Raw genomic sequence first — 17728 nt, 5'->3', positions numbered from 1 at the left:
TTGTTTCAAGCAATTTTGATTAAGACATGATGAAAAACAAATTATTATTGTATTTTTATAATTATTATTAATATCATCATCATCATCATCATCATCATCATCATCATTGTTGCTCTTGTAATTATTAAACCGTTTCATTTAAAAAATATTGTTGATTGTTTATTTAAATTTTAGTGTTATAAAATGAGAAATAAGAATACATTTTGAAAGTATCAACATATTTTTAATAACTGGCATTCTTAATTGTTAGAAATTACAAATAAACAAAAAGAATAAATTCAGAAAGAAATGACAATGCTTTGTTCTATAATTACGTTATATTTATAATAAATTTACTTCGTGTGCACGTTACGAAACGTTGAACACGAGGTATGATACACTTTTATTTTTTATATATTACATTAAATACAGCCATTCATATTTGTTTTATTATTTGTTTCACTTATCGAAAAAATAATTTAAAATATAAATTTTCATGTTTATTATTTCCAAAATAACTTTTTCAGTAAACTTTGTACATAAATGCATAAATCAAAATTCAATTAAACACAATATTATAACAAAATTATATTTTCATTAATATTTTATTTATAATGAATCATTTTTTTTTGTTTTTTGTATTTTTTTATAATTTTTCTTTATTTTTATTTAAATTAAATTGGCAGAAAATTTTATTCCTAGTCTTCAATTATGCGAAGCGTATACGTATTCACAAAATATTCAATAAGATTCGATTTTAATTTATCCTCTTACTTTATTTTTGTCTTGTAAATTTTATTCTCGATTTTTATGATATTTCAATAAATTTTCCATAGAATGATTTAATATCTTTATCTAAAGATATTGATGTATCGGTAAAATTACTAAATTAAATTGTTTATTTAATTCAATTATGACACAATTTCTATTATTAATTTTTACGAATTAAATATGAATATTTGATTCTTTTGTTTCTATAAGATAAATACCTGAGAATCGTGCAATATGTGCATAAATTTAAGTGAAAAAAATATAATCGTACTATAATAATTATACAGGTATTATTAAATTATGAATTAATTAATCGTTGAATTAACATATTTGACAAAAATTCTATTGTAGTCAAGCATTTAATAAATATTTTATATTTCTTAAACTATTCATCATCTAGAAGCAATTTATGAATATATTTCATTAACATTGTAACATTTTAATGTAAGATATTTTGATAAATAATAAATCCACTCTTAATATTCAAAATGAAATAAAATAAAAGCTACCGAGCTTTAGAATAAAATATTCATAATGTTGTTTGAAATTTATGATAATTTTAGAGGAAAAAGTTATTTAAGTTAATAGATTGTCAGAATAGAATCATTTTGTGCCCAAATAAAATTTATCAATAATTATTATTATTAATTTTTAAATATTATGATTTAATTGTACATAAATTTGTGTTCCGTGATAATTTTCGCGTATAAAAAAAATTTTAATATGAATAAATTTCTAATAATTGCTAGTCAAAAAAAAATGAATTTATTTATTTTTTAATGTATCGCACAATTTTTTATCAGATTTTTATATCTTTTTAAAATTTATCATATTTATCTGTTTTTATCCTAACCACATTTTGACAACACTTAGATAGAAAATCTTATTATTAACTACATAAATATAACCGCAATGAATATCGCAAACTCCAGGCTTGCATGATATGATACTAAAATGGTCATTTATTCATTTTATTTCTCATTCTCACCTATATTTTTTTACTTTAAATTATTTATGTTTTCCTTTAAAACGTGATGCAGCATATTGTGGCTTATTAAATAAAAATTCATACTGCATTTATTTGTTCGTCTAATTTTTTTATCTATTATTAATACTTATTAACTATTTTCATGATGTATGTATGTATTTTCAATTTAATTTCGCATGATGAACAGATGTAATAACATACGTTAAGTCATTGAAGGTTTTTTAAAAATTTATTCTACTATCTAGTCATCCAGGATACGGATTGTTACGAGCACCACCGCCCAAAACTCCCTTTTCCCGGCAAAGTGGCCTCCATGTCGGATTTCGGACCGTTCGAATTCGTTTATATACGTTTTTAACATACGCGTCTATTTTTTAGTTCCAAATGTTATAAATAACTTTTTTTACGCAATAAAAATTGAATGAGAAAAATCGAAAACAACCAATATAGTTTCTATAATCTTAATAGCCAACCAATAGCAATGCTATTTGAATAATTAATATACTCATCTTAAAGAAATGAAAAACATTGTAAGTAAATACAATATTTATAATTGTTCATACAATTTCGGCATTAATATTTGTAAAAATAAACAATAATTTTTATGCCTTAAGCATAAAAGCAAGTAATAATAATAAAGCCAAATTTCTTCCGGATCATTTCTTAAATTAATATATTTATAAAAATCAATTTAAATACGAATAATTTTTTACTGCGTAAACATTAAAAAAAAAAATGCAACCTGGAATACTTGACCCTTAATCTAGAATCTAATAACTCTGTGTGGGAACGCTACACTCGTTTATTTTTTCCTATTATTCTTACATTAGAAAGTCTGCGTCCCCACATAAGGTTATATCATACGATTGTTCCCTGAATATGTTGAGGATCTTGCGTACCAGGTGGTATACCTTGTGATTGTTGTGATGAAAATGCTCCAAGGCCTTTAGAACCTTGAAGAGATGGAGGATCATATAAACCACCAAGAGAACCTCCGAGACCAGCACCGAGAGGTCCACCACCAAGGGAAGCGCCGAGGCCAGGACTCAACGACGGCATGGAGGGTAGGCCAACATCAAGAATACCAGTATTACTCGCACCACCAACTGGTGTTCCTTCTTCTGGTGGCGTAACCTCCAACCCGATTGACCCATTCAAAGCAATTTTAATAGGATTATGATTCGATGGGTGGGACAACGCACCGAGGCCGATATCCTCCAGGCTGCTCTTTCGTCGCGTGGTTAATCCTTGTCGAAGGGAATTACTTCGCCTTAGGAGGATGTCATCTACCACGCGTAACGAATTCGAACGGCCGCGAAGACTACCGGCTACGGTGGGACTGTCCGGTAACGAGAGTGAGTTTGACTTGGTGCTACTGAGTGGTGGTGCCCTACCCAATCCAATTCCCGATCCCCGGCGACTTGTGGCACCTGACTGAACTGCTGCGCTCATTTGTGCTACTAACTGAGCTGAACAGAAACTAATGTTGCTTTTTCTTCTAGAATTATGTCGCTCGAATGTCTTCTGAGCAGAAAATGGACTAGGTCGGACTAGATAAACAATGTCTCCTTCCTCTAATTTTAAATCACAGCTTGGATTGATTATCACATAAGATAAGCTGTTTCTCTTCTCAGAAACATCATCATAATCAGCAATCGGAAGATTTAACGACTCCATTCTAGATCGTACCAAATTTGCGATTTCAGCACGCTCGATCTGCTGAGCATGATTGTCTCGAGCTTCATCAGCAAGACTCACAGAATACTAGAGACATAAAAATATTAAACTACTTAACAGCTATTAAAAATAGTTGGTTAAATGAAAAATATTGTTCTAAATACTTTCAACTGCTTACAAGAGCTGGCAATCACTCTGCAGCGCAACATTGATTAAGCATTGATAACAGGGATCAAGGAATGAGGATGATAGCGACATATGAGGATGTTCATTGAATTTAAAAATAAATAACACTTTAATAAAAATTAAAATCTAACTCAATGCATTACTCACTGATGATGTGCCTTTTTCTCGACTTCCACAATTAGCTAGGCAAGAAGCTGCTGCAGAGCGACGTATCTTGTAAATTCTCCCTACACCAGTATCGCTCTCAGCATCAGAGTCACCCTGTTAAAAGTACAAGCAGTTCTACCTTTACTATGTGTCCGATGTCTGCCAAATACTTCACACAGGCCTCTTAATTGACAGGAATCAGTGCTTTTTTATACCGTTAGAAATAAAATTATTTAAACGTTCTTTTTCTATTTATAAAAATACTTATATTACTGTTAAAAGTTGTTTACACGCTCTCTATCTTAGCACTCGTGGTGACTAATCTAAATAATTTTTTCTAATTTTCTATAACAATATGCAAGTGCATTGAAGGGGTTATAGAATCTAATAATTCAAAAAAAAAAAAAAAAAAAAAAAAAAACAAATAGGTATTGAAAATTAATTTGTTGAATTAAATGGATAAACTTACTGCTATAATGAGAGTGGAATTGTTATAAAAGATAGCAAACAATTTGTGAGAACTTGGCTATTCATTTAAATCACTATCACGATGCAGAAATCTGTTCTAGTTGAATAATAAATTCTCATACATATATTTAACTGCATTACATTCAATTGCTGATATAAATTTAAGTACATTATCTATTTGTTCTTCTGATGAGACGATGATAAGCTATGAATTCTGAATTTCAAAATATTATTGTACTCTCGATCAGTTTTTGACCAAAAGTTTTGCTTTCATATAGATATGATGAAAGTCATATGCTCTTTAGCAATAGTGAAAAATAGAAATATTAAGAACAATATCAAATGGACATAGTTCATAGTTATCTATAACTTCAATGCATTTTTCAATAAACTCTCATTTTGACTACAAATAGTATTTTATACGTCAATAAAACTTTTACGAAATTTTGTTGATGATTGAAAACGAATAATTTAAAAAAAATTTTCTTTTAATTCCCTTATTTATGTTATTATTGAATTTTACATTAATTCAATAACATAGCTACATATCATTCATTCAACAGAAACGTGAATTAAGTAATAACATAATGAACATATAATAGCATGTGAATAATTTCATTATCAAGTAGATCTTTACTTCCTACTACATTTATGTACCTGACAAACGTTGTTGATAAGTATACAGGGATGAAAGCCAACATTTATTCATGAACGGAAAAAAAGAAAAAGATAGATAGAGAATGGAAGAGAAAGAGAGAGACTGCGAGCGAGAGAGCACGATCATGCGCTACTCACAGCCACCACTCAATATTGTCAAGATAAAGTCTTCGGCATTGATAACAACCATTTATGGTAATAACACAATAAGAGTTCATTTATGTTTAACTTTAATCGTAAAATTTTTATCTACTCACGTTCGATGTGTCTGCTAGACTCGTGTCCTGTGTCCGGTAGATACCGATTGGAATTTCGTAAGTCGTAGAACACAACTTCTGATAAAGTCTTCCATACGTTCTTATCCACATGTCTTCCTTCGTTATTTGCATCTTAAAAAAAGTTTACAAGTTAGATAATACCCGAGTAGAATTTATCTTGGGCATGCCTAAAGTTTCATTAGGCCTCTATTGGGAATTAATTAGATTAGCCTAACTTAGGCATTCCCAACTTATGCCTAATGAATTTGTTATTTAGGTGTTATAGAGATAGCCCAAGATTTGCTCAATTTCAATTTGCCTTATAACTTCCTAAAAATAACCTTATTAACTACCTGAACTTCATGTCAAAGTTAGGCATTGATGAGGAATTACTTATTAGGACCAACTTGAAATGACTTAAACTAAACCTAAATGAAGCACATTATATAATAGTAAATAATGATTAATATAAATCTTTAAAAAAATTATACATAATGATCTGTTCATATTAGTAGAATAGTAATAATTTTTTAATTTTTAATTATTAAGTGAAAGCACTACTTTGAGATGTGTGTAGCAAGAAGATAGCGACTATAGATTCGAATGCACCAAGGAACAAGTTTTAGCATGTGTTTGCCTTAATTATCAGAATATGCTCCATTCTCATAATTTTAAAGGGTTGAAGGTGTAATATAAAGTGGTGTAACAGATATTTTTGTCAAGTTTTGAGCTGTCACACCGAGATATTTCGAAAGAAAAACTGAAAAGGAAGAGGTTGAATGAAAGTAAAAAAGTAATTCCGCGATAAGGGAAAAATTTTATGAGTTTTAGATATTAAAAGTCGGTGTGACAGACTTTTCTGTCACAATGACAGTTGTCACACCAAATTTTTCTGAAAATATATAATTTTCTTTAAAATGATGTTGAAAAAATTAATTTCCATGAAAGTGAAAATTACTTAGAATTATTAGAAAAATAAAAATTTATAAAAAACGACGCCTTAAGTGTAAAAGTAATATTGTAAAAAATAAATGAAAATCATGTTTAATTAAAATTTATTGTATTCAGATAAATGTTAATTCGCATCATTAAAGTTAAAGTGAGTGGTATACGAATGTTATAGGTGGAGAAGATAGTTCTATTGACAGTTATGAGAATAAATCAAAGAAGCTGTAAGACAATGGGATTGATGTGAACTTTTTTTACATTTTATAATTTTCAAAAATTTAATATTAAGATTTGTACAAAATTGATCATGGTGTTCATTTTATAATCTACGTTATAAAAAAATGAAATTTTTAGTAATAGTAGATAATGTATCATAAAAAAGGAAAATTGTGCACTATTAATAAAATTAAATTAAAATTAAAATTAAAATTCTACCCGGGGATATGGTAATAATTTACATGATAAGGTTTTTTTTAATAGATAAACGTTCGATCCCCAATGAAAATGAGAAAATAATTCACAAGCTAGTTCGATTCATATGATAATTATTCGTTACTAAAGTAGTAAAAATAAAACATATATTCATTTTGAATATTGATAATAATTAATTTAATCAAATTTAAAGTGAGCTTAGAAAGACATTATTATTATCATAATTACCGAAGTCAAAAATCCTGAGCCAGGAGCTTGATCAACTCCAAGCAATAGTCTGACGAATGTTATTACATAATCTTTAACAAAAGCTTGATATAGAAGAGTGTCCAACATTGATGCACTGAACACACTGCCCGCAGCAAATGGTAGCCGGAACATGTACGATATGTGTGATCCTCTCTCCTTTTCTCTCTAAAAAGAAATAACCAATAAATAATGTTATAAGACCGTTATAAGATCAGTTCTATTGATGTCTTGACAAATAATTTTTACATTCGAAATAAATATTGTCATAAAAAACTACTTTACTATTTTAATATTTCGAAATTAAATTATAATAATAGTCATTACTGACTTATAAATATCATGATCACATTATGATCACATAAAGTATTTTTAGTAAAACCAATTTTATGAGAAAAAAAATTTACTACATATAAAAAAACATTCCAAACGACGTCAACAATATCTACTACGTTATTTGAAAATTAAAAAAGCGTTAATTCATGCCAGAGATATTATTAGGTTTTTTATCAATTCACAAAGCTACAATATATATCTTTAATGATCTGTCAGTTCAACTGTAACATACTCAGTGATATAAAATAAGTTAATTCAGTGTTACATAAATAGTACTTATTTAGTGTGCAGTTATTAGCTATGCTGTTTGTATAATTTCATTTAAAATCGATACTATGATTACAAGCAGTATAAGTTGTAACACTTTCTAAAAGGAATTAAATACTTAAAAAATAGTTATCTATAGACAATCAAGACAATTAATTCTACATATAATTGATATTGATTGATAACGTTCATAAGTATAAAACGATTAAAAGAAACGTGCATACATTTTTTATATCGTTCTCGCTATTAACACAGTATAAAATTTTTTTTACAGTTTTATTACTTGAGAAACTGTACGAATAATTTAATAATTGAAGATATTTAATGAAATATTACAGAATTTGGAAAGATTAAATGTACTGATAAGTTATTCAAGTAGAAAAATTGATTTTGACTTGTAGTAAAGCATAATTATAATTATGTTTCACTATAGTTTCTGCTGCATACTTTAGATTAATTTATAGTACTAGCAATATTATTAATTAATTGAATACTTTTAAATAATCAAATTATATTAACTTTTTCAAAGTTCTACAGAAATTATTTTCACAATAAATGATTCAAATAATTTCAAAAAAATAAATAAATGAAAATATGAAAGAAATTTAAAAAAGTTCAATGATAGAGAATATTAAATAGTATAGGGTTTATTACTGACCATTAGCAAAAACAATAGATTCAGATTGATTTTCAATTTTTAGCAAATAAAATCACTAAAATTTATTTAGCTATGAGAGTTTTTAATCATAAATAAATCGTCATGACAGTCAACCGATCATTCTAATTTTTGGTCAGGTCAATCAGAGGTCAGAGTGAGTGTTATAGTGTTACCGGGGAGCCCAGTGAAGGCTCAGCGGGGTAGTTGTCACTTGAAGAAGCTCTGAGGAGTACCTTTTCCATTTTGCTGAGATGAAGGGCGTATTTGTCATGTGCTCGAAATTGCATAAATCTCATATTGCTGGATTGAGATAACTCAGTAATGCTCTTTATACTTGGAAAGAACCTGTTAATAAGAGTAAATAGTTTTTATTATGATTTATTCGTCATCAGGGAAAGCTTGAGAAAGCAGTAAAGTAAGTATTATCATATCAAAAAAGAATACTTATTGAACTTTATTAATATGAATAACTATTGAATGAATATTAATTAATACAAATAAACAATTCAATTTTTTTGAAATAGTATACCATAAAACTTAATCGAATGGAATCTGAATAAATTAAGAGCCTTTATAATTGAAATTTTCTGTCAAGCTTCAAAATTTTTGTACCGAAAAACCTTCAAAAGTGTTTTTGAAATGCTCTTCTCAGAATTCATTTGATGACTATTGCTGGAATAATTATAAAAATTAATATGTTTAGAATTAATTACCCTTACAAGTATAAAAAGTCTAATTTTATTTCCTACTTTTGCATTTAGTTAATTTTTACAATCTTTCATAAGTTTCTCTATTAAAAAAATTTCAAACACATACAATATTAAGTAGGATTTAATGACAAGTTATATCGAAAGATAAATAAGGATGACAAAAAATTATAAAATGTATAATAATTGCATCTCGAGATACTATAGATAGACGTATAGCTAAAATAAGATCTCTTTCATCTGGAGCACCACTGTAACTGAGATAAAATTACCGATCATTTCAGATTCCACTTAACTAGGTTATCGTTATATTTTTAAATTTCTTAAAAAATTTGTAATATAAAATATCAGTGCTCTGCAGTGGTCTGGGTGCGACCCGAAAGGTCCACACGACCAACTTCCCAGTGGAAAAAATGAAAAAACAATTCGAATAGAGCCCGTTTCCATTCTTTATAACAAATGGAATTGTTATAAACGAAATGAGTGTATTTTTATTCATTTGATATGGTTAGTTACTCCAGTTCAGTAAAAGAAAAAATTGTGCGTTAGAAGAATTCGAATATACCTCATAGATCCTTTTCTTCATTATTTACAACAAATTTCATTGTTATACACGAAAAAAGTATGTTTTCATTTATATTATACGGTTGGTAATATTTTTTTAATAAAAGAAAAAATTATGCGTTAAAAGTACTCATATATATAGAATGGGTCCCTATTTTTATTGTTTATAACAATTTAAAATTTTTTATTTAATTATTACCATGATCAATAATCACTTGTTAGTAACAATATTCAATTGTTATAGACACAATTCCATATTATTGACAATTATTATTGACTATTATAGCGTCTTTAATGCTGTTTTCTCAATCCTGACACAAGTTTGAACTTCTTTCATTGCTAATTTTGTTTTTTAAAATTTTTTTTTTTCGATGAAATATAGTCACCATATTTTCATACAAGTATTCTAATCATTTAATATTCATATTTTTTTAAAGATATCGAAATTTTGTCTAAAAAATGGTATAATTTATAAATTGAGAAATTCAGGTCATTTTCCATTTTGGCTAGTTTTTTGGTTCTGCAAAAAAAAATGGCTATACCGATTTTGCTGAAAATCTAATTAGTTCTAAGTTACATAATTACGCGTCGAATGCAATTGGTCCCACATCGATATCATTTTTTGTTCTCGAGATAATCGAGGCGAAAAATAATTCCGAACGCACATACGTACATACACACACACAGACTTCCACTGGAAAACGATCGTATTCGACTCTGGGGACCTTAAAACGTGGAGATATGTCAAAATTCGGGATTCGCAAAATCGGACCCATTACTATAACTTCCCACTGGGAAGTTAAAAATGAAATTTATTAGTGTTAACTAATACTATTTTTAAAAATTTGTATCTTTTTTATCTTACTTGAACATTGTTTGCACAGCAACAATAGTATTGCAGTCAGCCAAAGTGTCTTCTTCAGCTGAATTATTAAGCTCTTTGTTGACAACTACGACATTTTCGGCAAGTGTAATACCAGCTCGTAGTAAATCGTCCAAACAGTCAATCGACCCAAGCATCCAATAAACTAAAGGAAAATAGGAGATAGCATCGAGAAAGGCAATTACCGGTCTTTTCTCCAATAGAAGGATGATCGGGTTCAATGAAGTTTTTGATCTAAGAATATAAGATATGTTAATTTTTGAATGAGTTTAAATAAAACTGTTGTTGAGTTTTTATAAAATATATTTTTCTTGTGATGTATTCTTTCCAGTTTTTTATCACATACGTATATCACAAATACTCACCGAAAATGTGCTCTTAGTGGAATAATGAAGTTATAAATTCCATTACTTGCATAATCCGCCGCTAGAATTATTGTTTTGTTTTGCCAATTATACTCTCGTGCATTACGATAAGTACAATGTTCACAAACCTATAAAAGATATTTATTGTATGTATCTGTACATTATGATTTTTTATTCGTAATAATCATAATCTTTAACAAGTCATGACATGTATGAAAATTTTTTTACACTCAATTATATGATATTTAATCAATAATGCAAATGAGATATCAAATTTAACGCAACATTAGTTTTTCAATGAACAGGATAATATGAATAATTACAGGAGTTTGATTTTATTTACCTGAGCTAATTGAAGACAACATAATGGTTTTTTTTCTTTTAAAAGATAGCATAAAGTTGGCGAAACTCCAATAAACGGTGAAACTGGGGGAAACCCTTTTACAATCCTGAAAAATAATTGTATCGGTCTGTCGTTGATTTTATTATAATTTTGTTTGTCATGAACAATATCATTTTTAGCATGCATTCATTGGCTAATATTCATTCTCATGGCCTTATTAAAAAAAGCTATACGTCAACCTCGAGCAACAAAAACTGATAACAGATAACTGAAAATTAATAATTACGTAAAAAACAGTAACGTAAAATAGTTGTGAACGTTTGTGATACATTGTTATTTCGTTTTTTATACTTCATACAGATACTACATGCGTTTTTTTTGTCGTTGGAAGCTGCAGAATATATTGTCATTATATTCATCGCAAGACAACGAAAAGTCATGTCTAAAATCATGTGAGTCACATTCATTACAACTTAGTCTTGGATCACGTGAGTTTATTTTTTATTAAAAAATATTACTAAACAACGTCACCACAAACATTTACAGTCAATATTTTTCTGTAGTTTGTATAGGTGCTATATGTATTGGTTTGACAGTTGGATGGCCAGAAATGTGTTCAGTATACTATGTCAACCCAGAATATCTAAATACAACTTTCATAAGTCTAGAAGATGCTAAGACGACGACAAACTTGGTATTAAATCTGGGTGCTTGTCTAGGTGCGCTTTTACCACCATGTCTTGTTGATATCTTTGGCCGTCGACACAATTTTGCTATTTCCGCCAGCATTGATATTCTATTTTGGATTATTCTTATTTACTCTCAAACTTTAATTGTATTTATATTATTTACATATTTTTATGCTTAATTATTAATAATGAATAATTGACCATTTTTACTTTTCTGTTTTAAAGCATTTGATGTTTACTACAGCAATAGGCGGGATAGCAACAGGATCATTTATAGTCACGGTAACAGTGTACATAAGTGAAGTACCACCTTTAAAGAATTACGAAGCCGTTGGCACTTTAGTTGCATTTTTTGCTTATTTGGGGATCTTACTGGGTACCTCCTTATCCTTGTCGATGCATAATGAAATTACCCTATTAATAATGTGTCTCTTGGCATGTATATTTTTTGTGAGCATTTACATGTGGATTATCGAATCACCATATTTTCTTTATAAAACTGGCAAGGTAAGGCTTTAAAAAGGATCTCATTAATTTTAATGTCTCATAAAAGTATCATTTTGGTTATTTGTGTTAAATTTTTCTTATAATAATAATATTAATAATTAAATATTGTTAATCGATATAAAAATATTAAGTGGAATTATTTTTCTATTAACTTTAGTCAAGTCAAATGAGGGAAATGGGATAATTTTGGTTTGCTGCGGCCAAAGTGATGATTTATAGATGACTAGATCGGAAATTTTGCGAGGAACACGATGGTGTAGGTCAAAAATGTTTGGCACTCATAGGGAGGGGGGGAGTAAATCGCGAAAAACCGCCCCCTATCGCGAATTTCTCGATTTCTATCATAGATATGAAAAAATGTTTTAAATAATAGTTGTTCAGAATTTAATTTTAATAAAAAAAGTACTGAACACTTTTTTTCATATCTATGATAGATAAAAAGTTATTCGCGACTGAAGTTTCACTATTGATAAAAGCTTCAGTCGCGTCTAAGAAAATTAATAAAAAATACTTAACGCGACAAATATCACTTTGTGGTGACTTATTTCGAAAAATGAGATACTAAACTATATTTTCAGAGGAAATTTTTTTTTTAAATTAAATTTTTCATTATTTTTATTAATAATAAATTATTTAAATCGTTCTCATTTTGGTTAAAATGCACCGATCAGCCCGATTTTGTGCTCAAAATGTGCAGAATCAAAAATTGAACAGTTCATCTATGCAAAATTCTGCTCTATTTTTCACCTGTTAAAAGTTATACAGGTATAAATATTTGGGCCCCTGAGCGCGCTTTTCCTCTTCTGGCGCCGTTGGGTGCGACAAAGAGCAATACATATCTCTCTGCTTCACTTGCACTCACACAAAACCTCTGCGCACGCGCCGAGTATTGTAAAGCATAAGTGCGAGTGAAATGCTCACTCCAACCGTAAGTGTGACAAAGACACTATACGGTGAGTGAAGAGGGGATGTTTTGGGCTCATGCTGGTTACTTCAAAAGTCTTTCCGAGCTCGAAATTTATCAGCGCGAGAATTTTTCTAAGTTCTACGCGCTTCAAATGTTAGAGAAAATTTGTCAATTTTAGGTCCAAAAAATCATATATATATACATCGATAGAGAATTAAATTTCCGATCGATCTAGCTATACTTTTTTAAGTACTTTTTTCCGATTTTTGAACGCAAAAAAAAGAATTATGTGAGAAAGAAAAAATTTATGTCTCTTACATAATTACTTCAATCGATCTAAAAATGTACATACATGTTCTTGACATATAGAAAAATTAATTATTTAAAAGAGAAAAAATTTATATCTTCCGCATAAATATCTCATTCTTATTTCTTCATAATAATTGATTGTATCACAATCGCAAATAATCAATTGTTTTTACCTGTTATTATTTCTTCATAATTTATATGGATGACTTCCGGTCATCACGAACACGCAAAAATTGGCATACATGTTCTCAGATATTTGTCGCGTTAAGTATTTTTTATTAATTTTCTTAAACGCGACTGAAGCTTTTGTCAATAGTGAAACTTCAGTCGCGAATAACTTTTTATCTATCATAGATATGAAAAAAAGTGTTCAGTACTTTTTTTATTAAAATTAAATTCTGAACAACTATTATTTAAAACATTTTTTCATATCTATGACAGAAATCGAGAAATTCGCGATAGGGGGTGGTTTTTCGCGATTTACTCCCCCCCTCCCTATGAGTGCCAAACATTTTTGACCTACACCATCGTGTTCCTCGCAAAATTTCCGATCTAGTCATCTATAAATCATCACTTTGGCCGCAGCAAACCAAAATTATCCCATTTCCCTCATTTGACTGGACTACTTGCGCTACAAGAAAAATTGTCTTTTTTTTTTACAGACATTAGAGGCTAAATTGGTATTGAAAGTGATCAATAATGCATCTCACATTTCGGAAATTGAATCAGAGTACAATACAATAGAAAAATTTTATGATTCTCAAAATTCATCCTCAAAAAGTTTTCTATTGAAAATATGTTGCTCAAATCTTACCATTAAATCATGGATTTCCATTTTTATTTTTTTTTTATTTATTGGTCAAATGTTAGGTAGCTATGCTTTAAGTAAATATACAGAAAATTTTATTGAAAAAGTTATTCCAGAATTTGGAAAAATACTTTTATCTTTTTTAGACATTTTGTCACTAGCTATATGTGTATGTTTAATTGAAAGGGTTGGAAAAAAACCACTGTTCGTGTTGTCAGTGTGTGGATTGAGTCTAAGTTGCGTTATTCTTGCTGTTGATATCTTAATTCACGAAATAGTTTATGAAAATCTCAATTATGATTACGAAGAAATTATAACTTTATGTATTGTTGTTTTATACTGTGTGGCATATTCATTTGGCATGATACCAATTCTACCTATATTTATAAGTGGAATATTTCCAAATCGTAACAAGACTATTGTTGTTGGTTTATGCATTTCCATTTTATATTTATGTGCAATGATAAATCAATCGATTTTTGAAGTTTTAAACTCTCAAACGGGTACCTATGTTGCAGTAACTGCTTTTGCAATTATTGGAATGTTAGGTTTATTTTTTTGTTATTATATCTGCAAGTTTGGAACTGGAGGAAATTTTCAAGAATTTATAAGCCGAATTGAAAATGCATTAATACTTGTACCATGAAAATAAAATAATACTGATTTACTATAGTCGAAACATGAATTTTTTGTAATTTTTAAACCAATTTACAAACTGCTTTAATGAACTTTCTATTCAATATAAAATTACTTATACAATATCAGTACATTAAATATTTAATAGAAAGTAAATTTCTGAATTTATAAATTTTTCTCTGGAAATTTTTACCAACCATCAAAGGACTTTTTCTTACTTGTTTGGTAATTTTTACCAACCAGAATAGTACCTTTTGTGTGTACTAACTATTCTAAATTCATACTTTGACATTCTTGTCGAATTTCTGATACGATGAACTTGAAAAAATTTATTTCCAACTGGACGCCTAAAACTAATTTTTAAAGTTCAAATTCAACTTTTAAAGTGGACACCTGTGTTTACGCTCCTATTCACTATAACTTTTTCAAATTTCAATTGTTCACGTTAAATAATGTCTAAAATAAACCATCGTGACAGACGGACGGGCAAGTAAATTCTGTATTATGATTTCGTTTAGTGATTTGGATATGTGGGATACCAAAAACAGTAATTTTTCACGGGAAATTTTCTCAGTGTATAATATCAACATTAGAGTAAAATTTACTTTCAAAATCTAGTAAAAATTCTAAGAAAAAATAGTAAACGATAGGAAACTTGATAATATTTGATAATTCAAGTTAAATAGATTAATAATTTATTTTAATAATCATAAAAATTTATGTCAACTATGAAAATTTTAACTAGACTCATGTTTCATAGAGTTAAATTTTATGCTTTTCAAAACTCTACTTTTTCATTATTAGTAATAAACTCCTAAATTTTGTATTGATTCGAAAATTTTAAATTCTAATTCTACTGATCACTAATTTCAAAAAAAAAATGGAACTTTCCTAAATACTTTATTTATAATGCATTATTTTTATGGTCAACAATTTATTATTACAACTACTATTACAGAAGAAAAATTCTTTTTGTTTTTATGCTTAAATGGTTTTAGAGTTTATTCACTCTGAATTTCCCCATTTTATTTCTAACCCTTCGTCATAATTATAATTGAATGGATAATAAAAATAATTGAATGATAATAAATGAGTAAGTAAATAATGTGGGGAAATAGAAAATAACACCATGGTGCATTGACTCACCCCTTAAAGCTGTGGTTCGAGGCGTGGAGTGCAGCAATAGGCGAAGTGCACAAAAGTGTTTACGGGGGAAGACATCGAAACACGCACATCCATGAGGAAATAGGGTGTCAGGCAGAAAACACCATCGTATACCAATAATCCAACAATACCATGTTAGTATACCGATCAAGACACCAACAGGATAGACAATGACAATAAATATTACATTCATAAAAAATCAATAGACTAATAAAACCTGTCCAGTTCAATAATTTTTTATATCTTTATGAAGAGATTTCTACACGAGCTATTTTAGTGGATTTTATTGTATTTTTATCGTTATACCAAGTTTTGTTACAATTTTTATACGTTTGATCATCTTTACGATCAGGGATTATATTGAGTATCACACTAATCTATAATTTATAAAATTCAATATATCATTAAAAAAATATTTCCAGAAAATTTAATATTAAATTTGAGTGATCATTAAATTATTTAAATCTTGAAATTTTATTAATAATTATCGGAACAATTGTTGGTAGATACAAACAATATTAAGGATATTGTTGAACAATAATTTAAATTTAGATAAGAACAAAGTTCATGAGATGGAAAATACTTAATTATCAGAAAATCCTAGTAATTAAAAAATTTATCTAATTCGTCTACTGCAAAACATGACTAATTCTGATTATTTTTTATAACCGTATTATTAATATTATTTATAATTATATAAATTTTTTCTACTTAATAGTAAAAATTGTTAAAATTATGAGTTGATAAAATTAATGCAAAAATTTTTAGCGGTTGCACAGATGACATTAAGTGCTGTAATAATATAGTTTTAGAGTGCATATCACAAAGTACATAAAATGTAAAAATAAAAAAAAAATTTAATCAATAATCCAGTATTAAAAAATCAATAAAAACTCACGCAATTTTTTCACTAGGTGATCTCCAGGATACATCGTCATCCATTTCATCCTCAGATTCATCTCCTTCATGATCTAGAGACTCTTGACCCGGAAGATGAAGTGTTGAACTAGTCAGCATATCAGGAACCGGAAGAATACTTGGTCTTCTACTACCTGAATTATTTTTCAAAGTTCAATTTAATTATATTGGTTGAATAATACTCTATTTATTCAACTGTTTATTTTGTATTTAATTCCAACCTCTTCTCTGCATTAATATTTCAGGACTTAAGAGATTGAGATTTGGGTCCATTGGACGAGGCACGTCGAGGTGATTTCCAGTGATTGGAGTTTGTGGAGTTGATCCTGCTTCTCGCAAACATTGTCTAGAATCCGTCAAATTCGCTGGGTCCAAGTACGTAGCTATAAAGATTATCAGTATTAATCGTTTACAACTTGATAATTGTAACCCTACTCGAAAACTTCTGAATTTTAGACCACTTTGAAAAACTAACGAAAATAAATCATTTTTTAAGTAAAATAAGTACGAAATAATATTTAAATTATATGTATTAGTTTTATTTGCTAAGACTTGAAAAATGTTTTTTCAATACATTAAAAAAATTTTCTTTAATTCAGAAGAATTCGTAAAAGACAATTTTTCATAAATACGTAATAATAGCTTAATATATCTTTATTTCTTTGATCTCTCTTTCATTATTTTAATTGATTTATACTAAAAGATTCTTAATCAATTAAGAAATTAATTAACCTGTTGCTCGTTCTAGATCTCAAAACAATTTTGTATGATTAATTTCCATATTGTGTATATCTCTCAATAAATCTACTAATACAGTGGAGGGATAAATGGGTAAGTCAGTATTAGTTATGAAATTGATGGCTCAATTTTGAGTGATAAATGATTTAATAAAAATTTCATAAATAAATTTA

The 17728-nt window shown here is 28.3% G+C and overlaps 2 protein-coding genes across 20 annotated transcripts in view; one reads left to right on the top strand and one right to left on the bottom strand.

Moving 5' to 3' along the window:
* Positions 1–2385: 2385 nt before the first annotated feature.
* Positions 2386–17728, bottom strand: part of SLO2 (slowpoke 2) — a 110909-nt gene continuing 95566 nt past the window's right edge. For 10 of the 19 annotated variants that reach the window (XM_035079635.1, XM_035079634.1, XM_035079622.1 and 7 more), the window contains 11 exons: positions 17039–17200; positions 16798–16951; positions 15882–15890; positions 10880–10985; positions 10537–10664; positions 10154–10405; positions 8191–8362; positions 6739–6924; positions 5131–5262; positions 3749–3862; positions 2386–3502 (listed from right to left, as the gene is read on the bottom strand). In XM_035079635.1, coding sequence (XP_034935526.1) covers positions 2597–3502; positions 3749–3862; positions 5131–5262; positions 6739–6924; positions 8191–8362; positions 10154–10405; positions 10537–10664; positions 10880–10985; positions 15882–15890; positions 16798–16951; positions 17039–17200 — 2321 coding nt within the window. In that variant the 3' untranslated portion in view covers positions 2386–2596. The remainder of the gene's footprint in view (positions 3503–3748; positions 3863–5130; positions 5263–6738; positions 6925–8190; positions 8363–10153; positions 10406–10536; positions 10665–10879; positions 10986–15881; positions 15891–16797; positions 16952–17038; positions 17201–17728) is intronic. The other 9 variants (XM_035079626.1, XM_035079640.1, XM_035079641.1 and 6 more) reach the window with 6 other exon arrangements.
* LOC118064774 (sugar transporter ERD6-like 17) lies at positions 11237–14747 on the top strand. Its single transcript, XM_035079646.1, has 4 exons — positions 11237–11367; positions 11443–11714; positions 11794–12075; positions 13954–14747. Exons 1-4 carry the CDS (start codon positions 11247–11249, stop codon positions 14743–14745), a joined length of 1467 nt encoding a protein of 488 aa, XP_034935537.1. The 5' UTR covers positions 11237–11246; the 3' UTR covers positions 14746–14747.

The sequence above is a fragment of the Chelonus insularis genome, unplaced genomic scaffold (assembly GCF_013357705.1).
Source record: "Chelonus insularis isolate UGA/USDA-ARS -01 unplaced genomic scaffold, ASM1335770v1 contig_24_pilon, whole genome shotgun sequence".
Classification (NCBI taxonomy): Eukaryota; Metazoa; Arthropoda; class Insecta; order Hymenoptera; family Braconidae; genus Chelonus; species Chelonus insularis.
This window is presented reverse-complemented; position numbering and strand designations above follow the sequence as displayed.

What these genes read in the sequence shown, in the direction of transcription:
- LOC118064774 (XM_035079646.1), top strand. Translation starts at nt 11,247, where the DNA reads ATGCGTTTTTTTTGTCGTTGGAAGCTGCAGAATATATTGTCATTATAT. An exon ending in TTTACTCTCAAACTTTAATT is followed by an intron (nt 11,715 to 11,793) that starts GTATTTATATTA and finishes TCTGTTTTAAAG; the next exon opens with CATTTGATGTTTACTACAGC. An exon ending in TTCTTTATAAAACTGGCAAG is followed by an intron (nt 12,076 to 13,953) that starts GTAAGGCTTTAA and finishes TTTTTTTTACAG; the next exon opens with ACATTAGAGGCTAAATTGGT.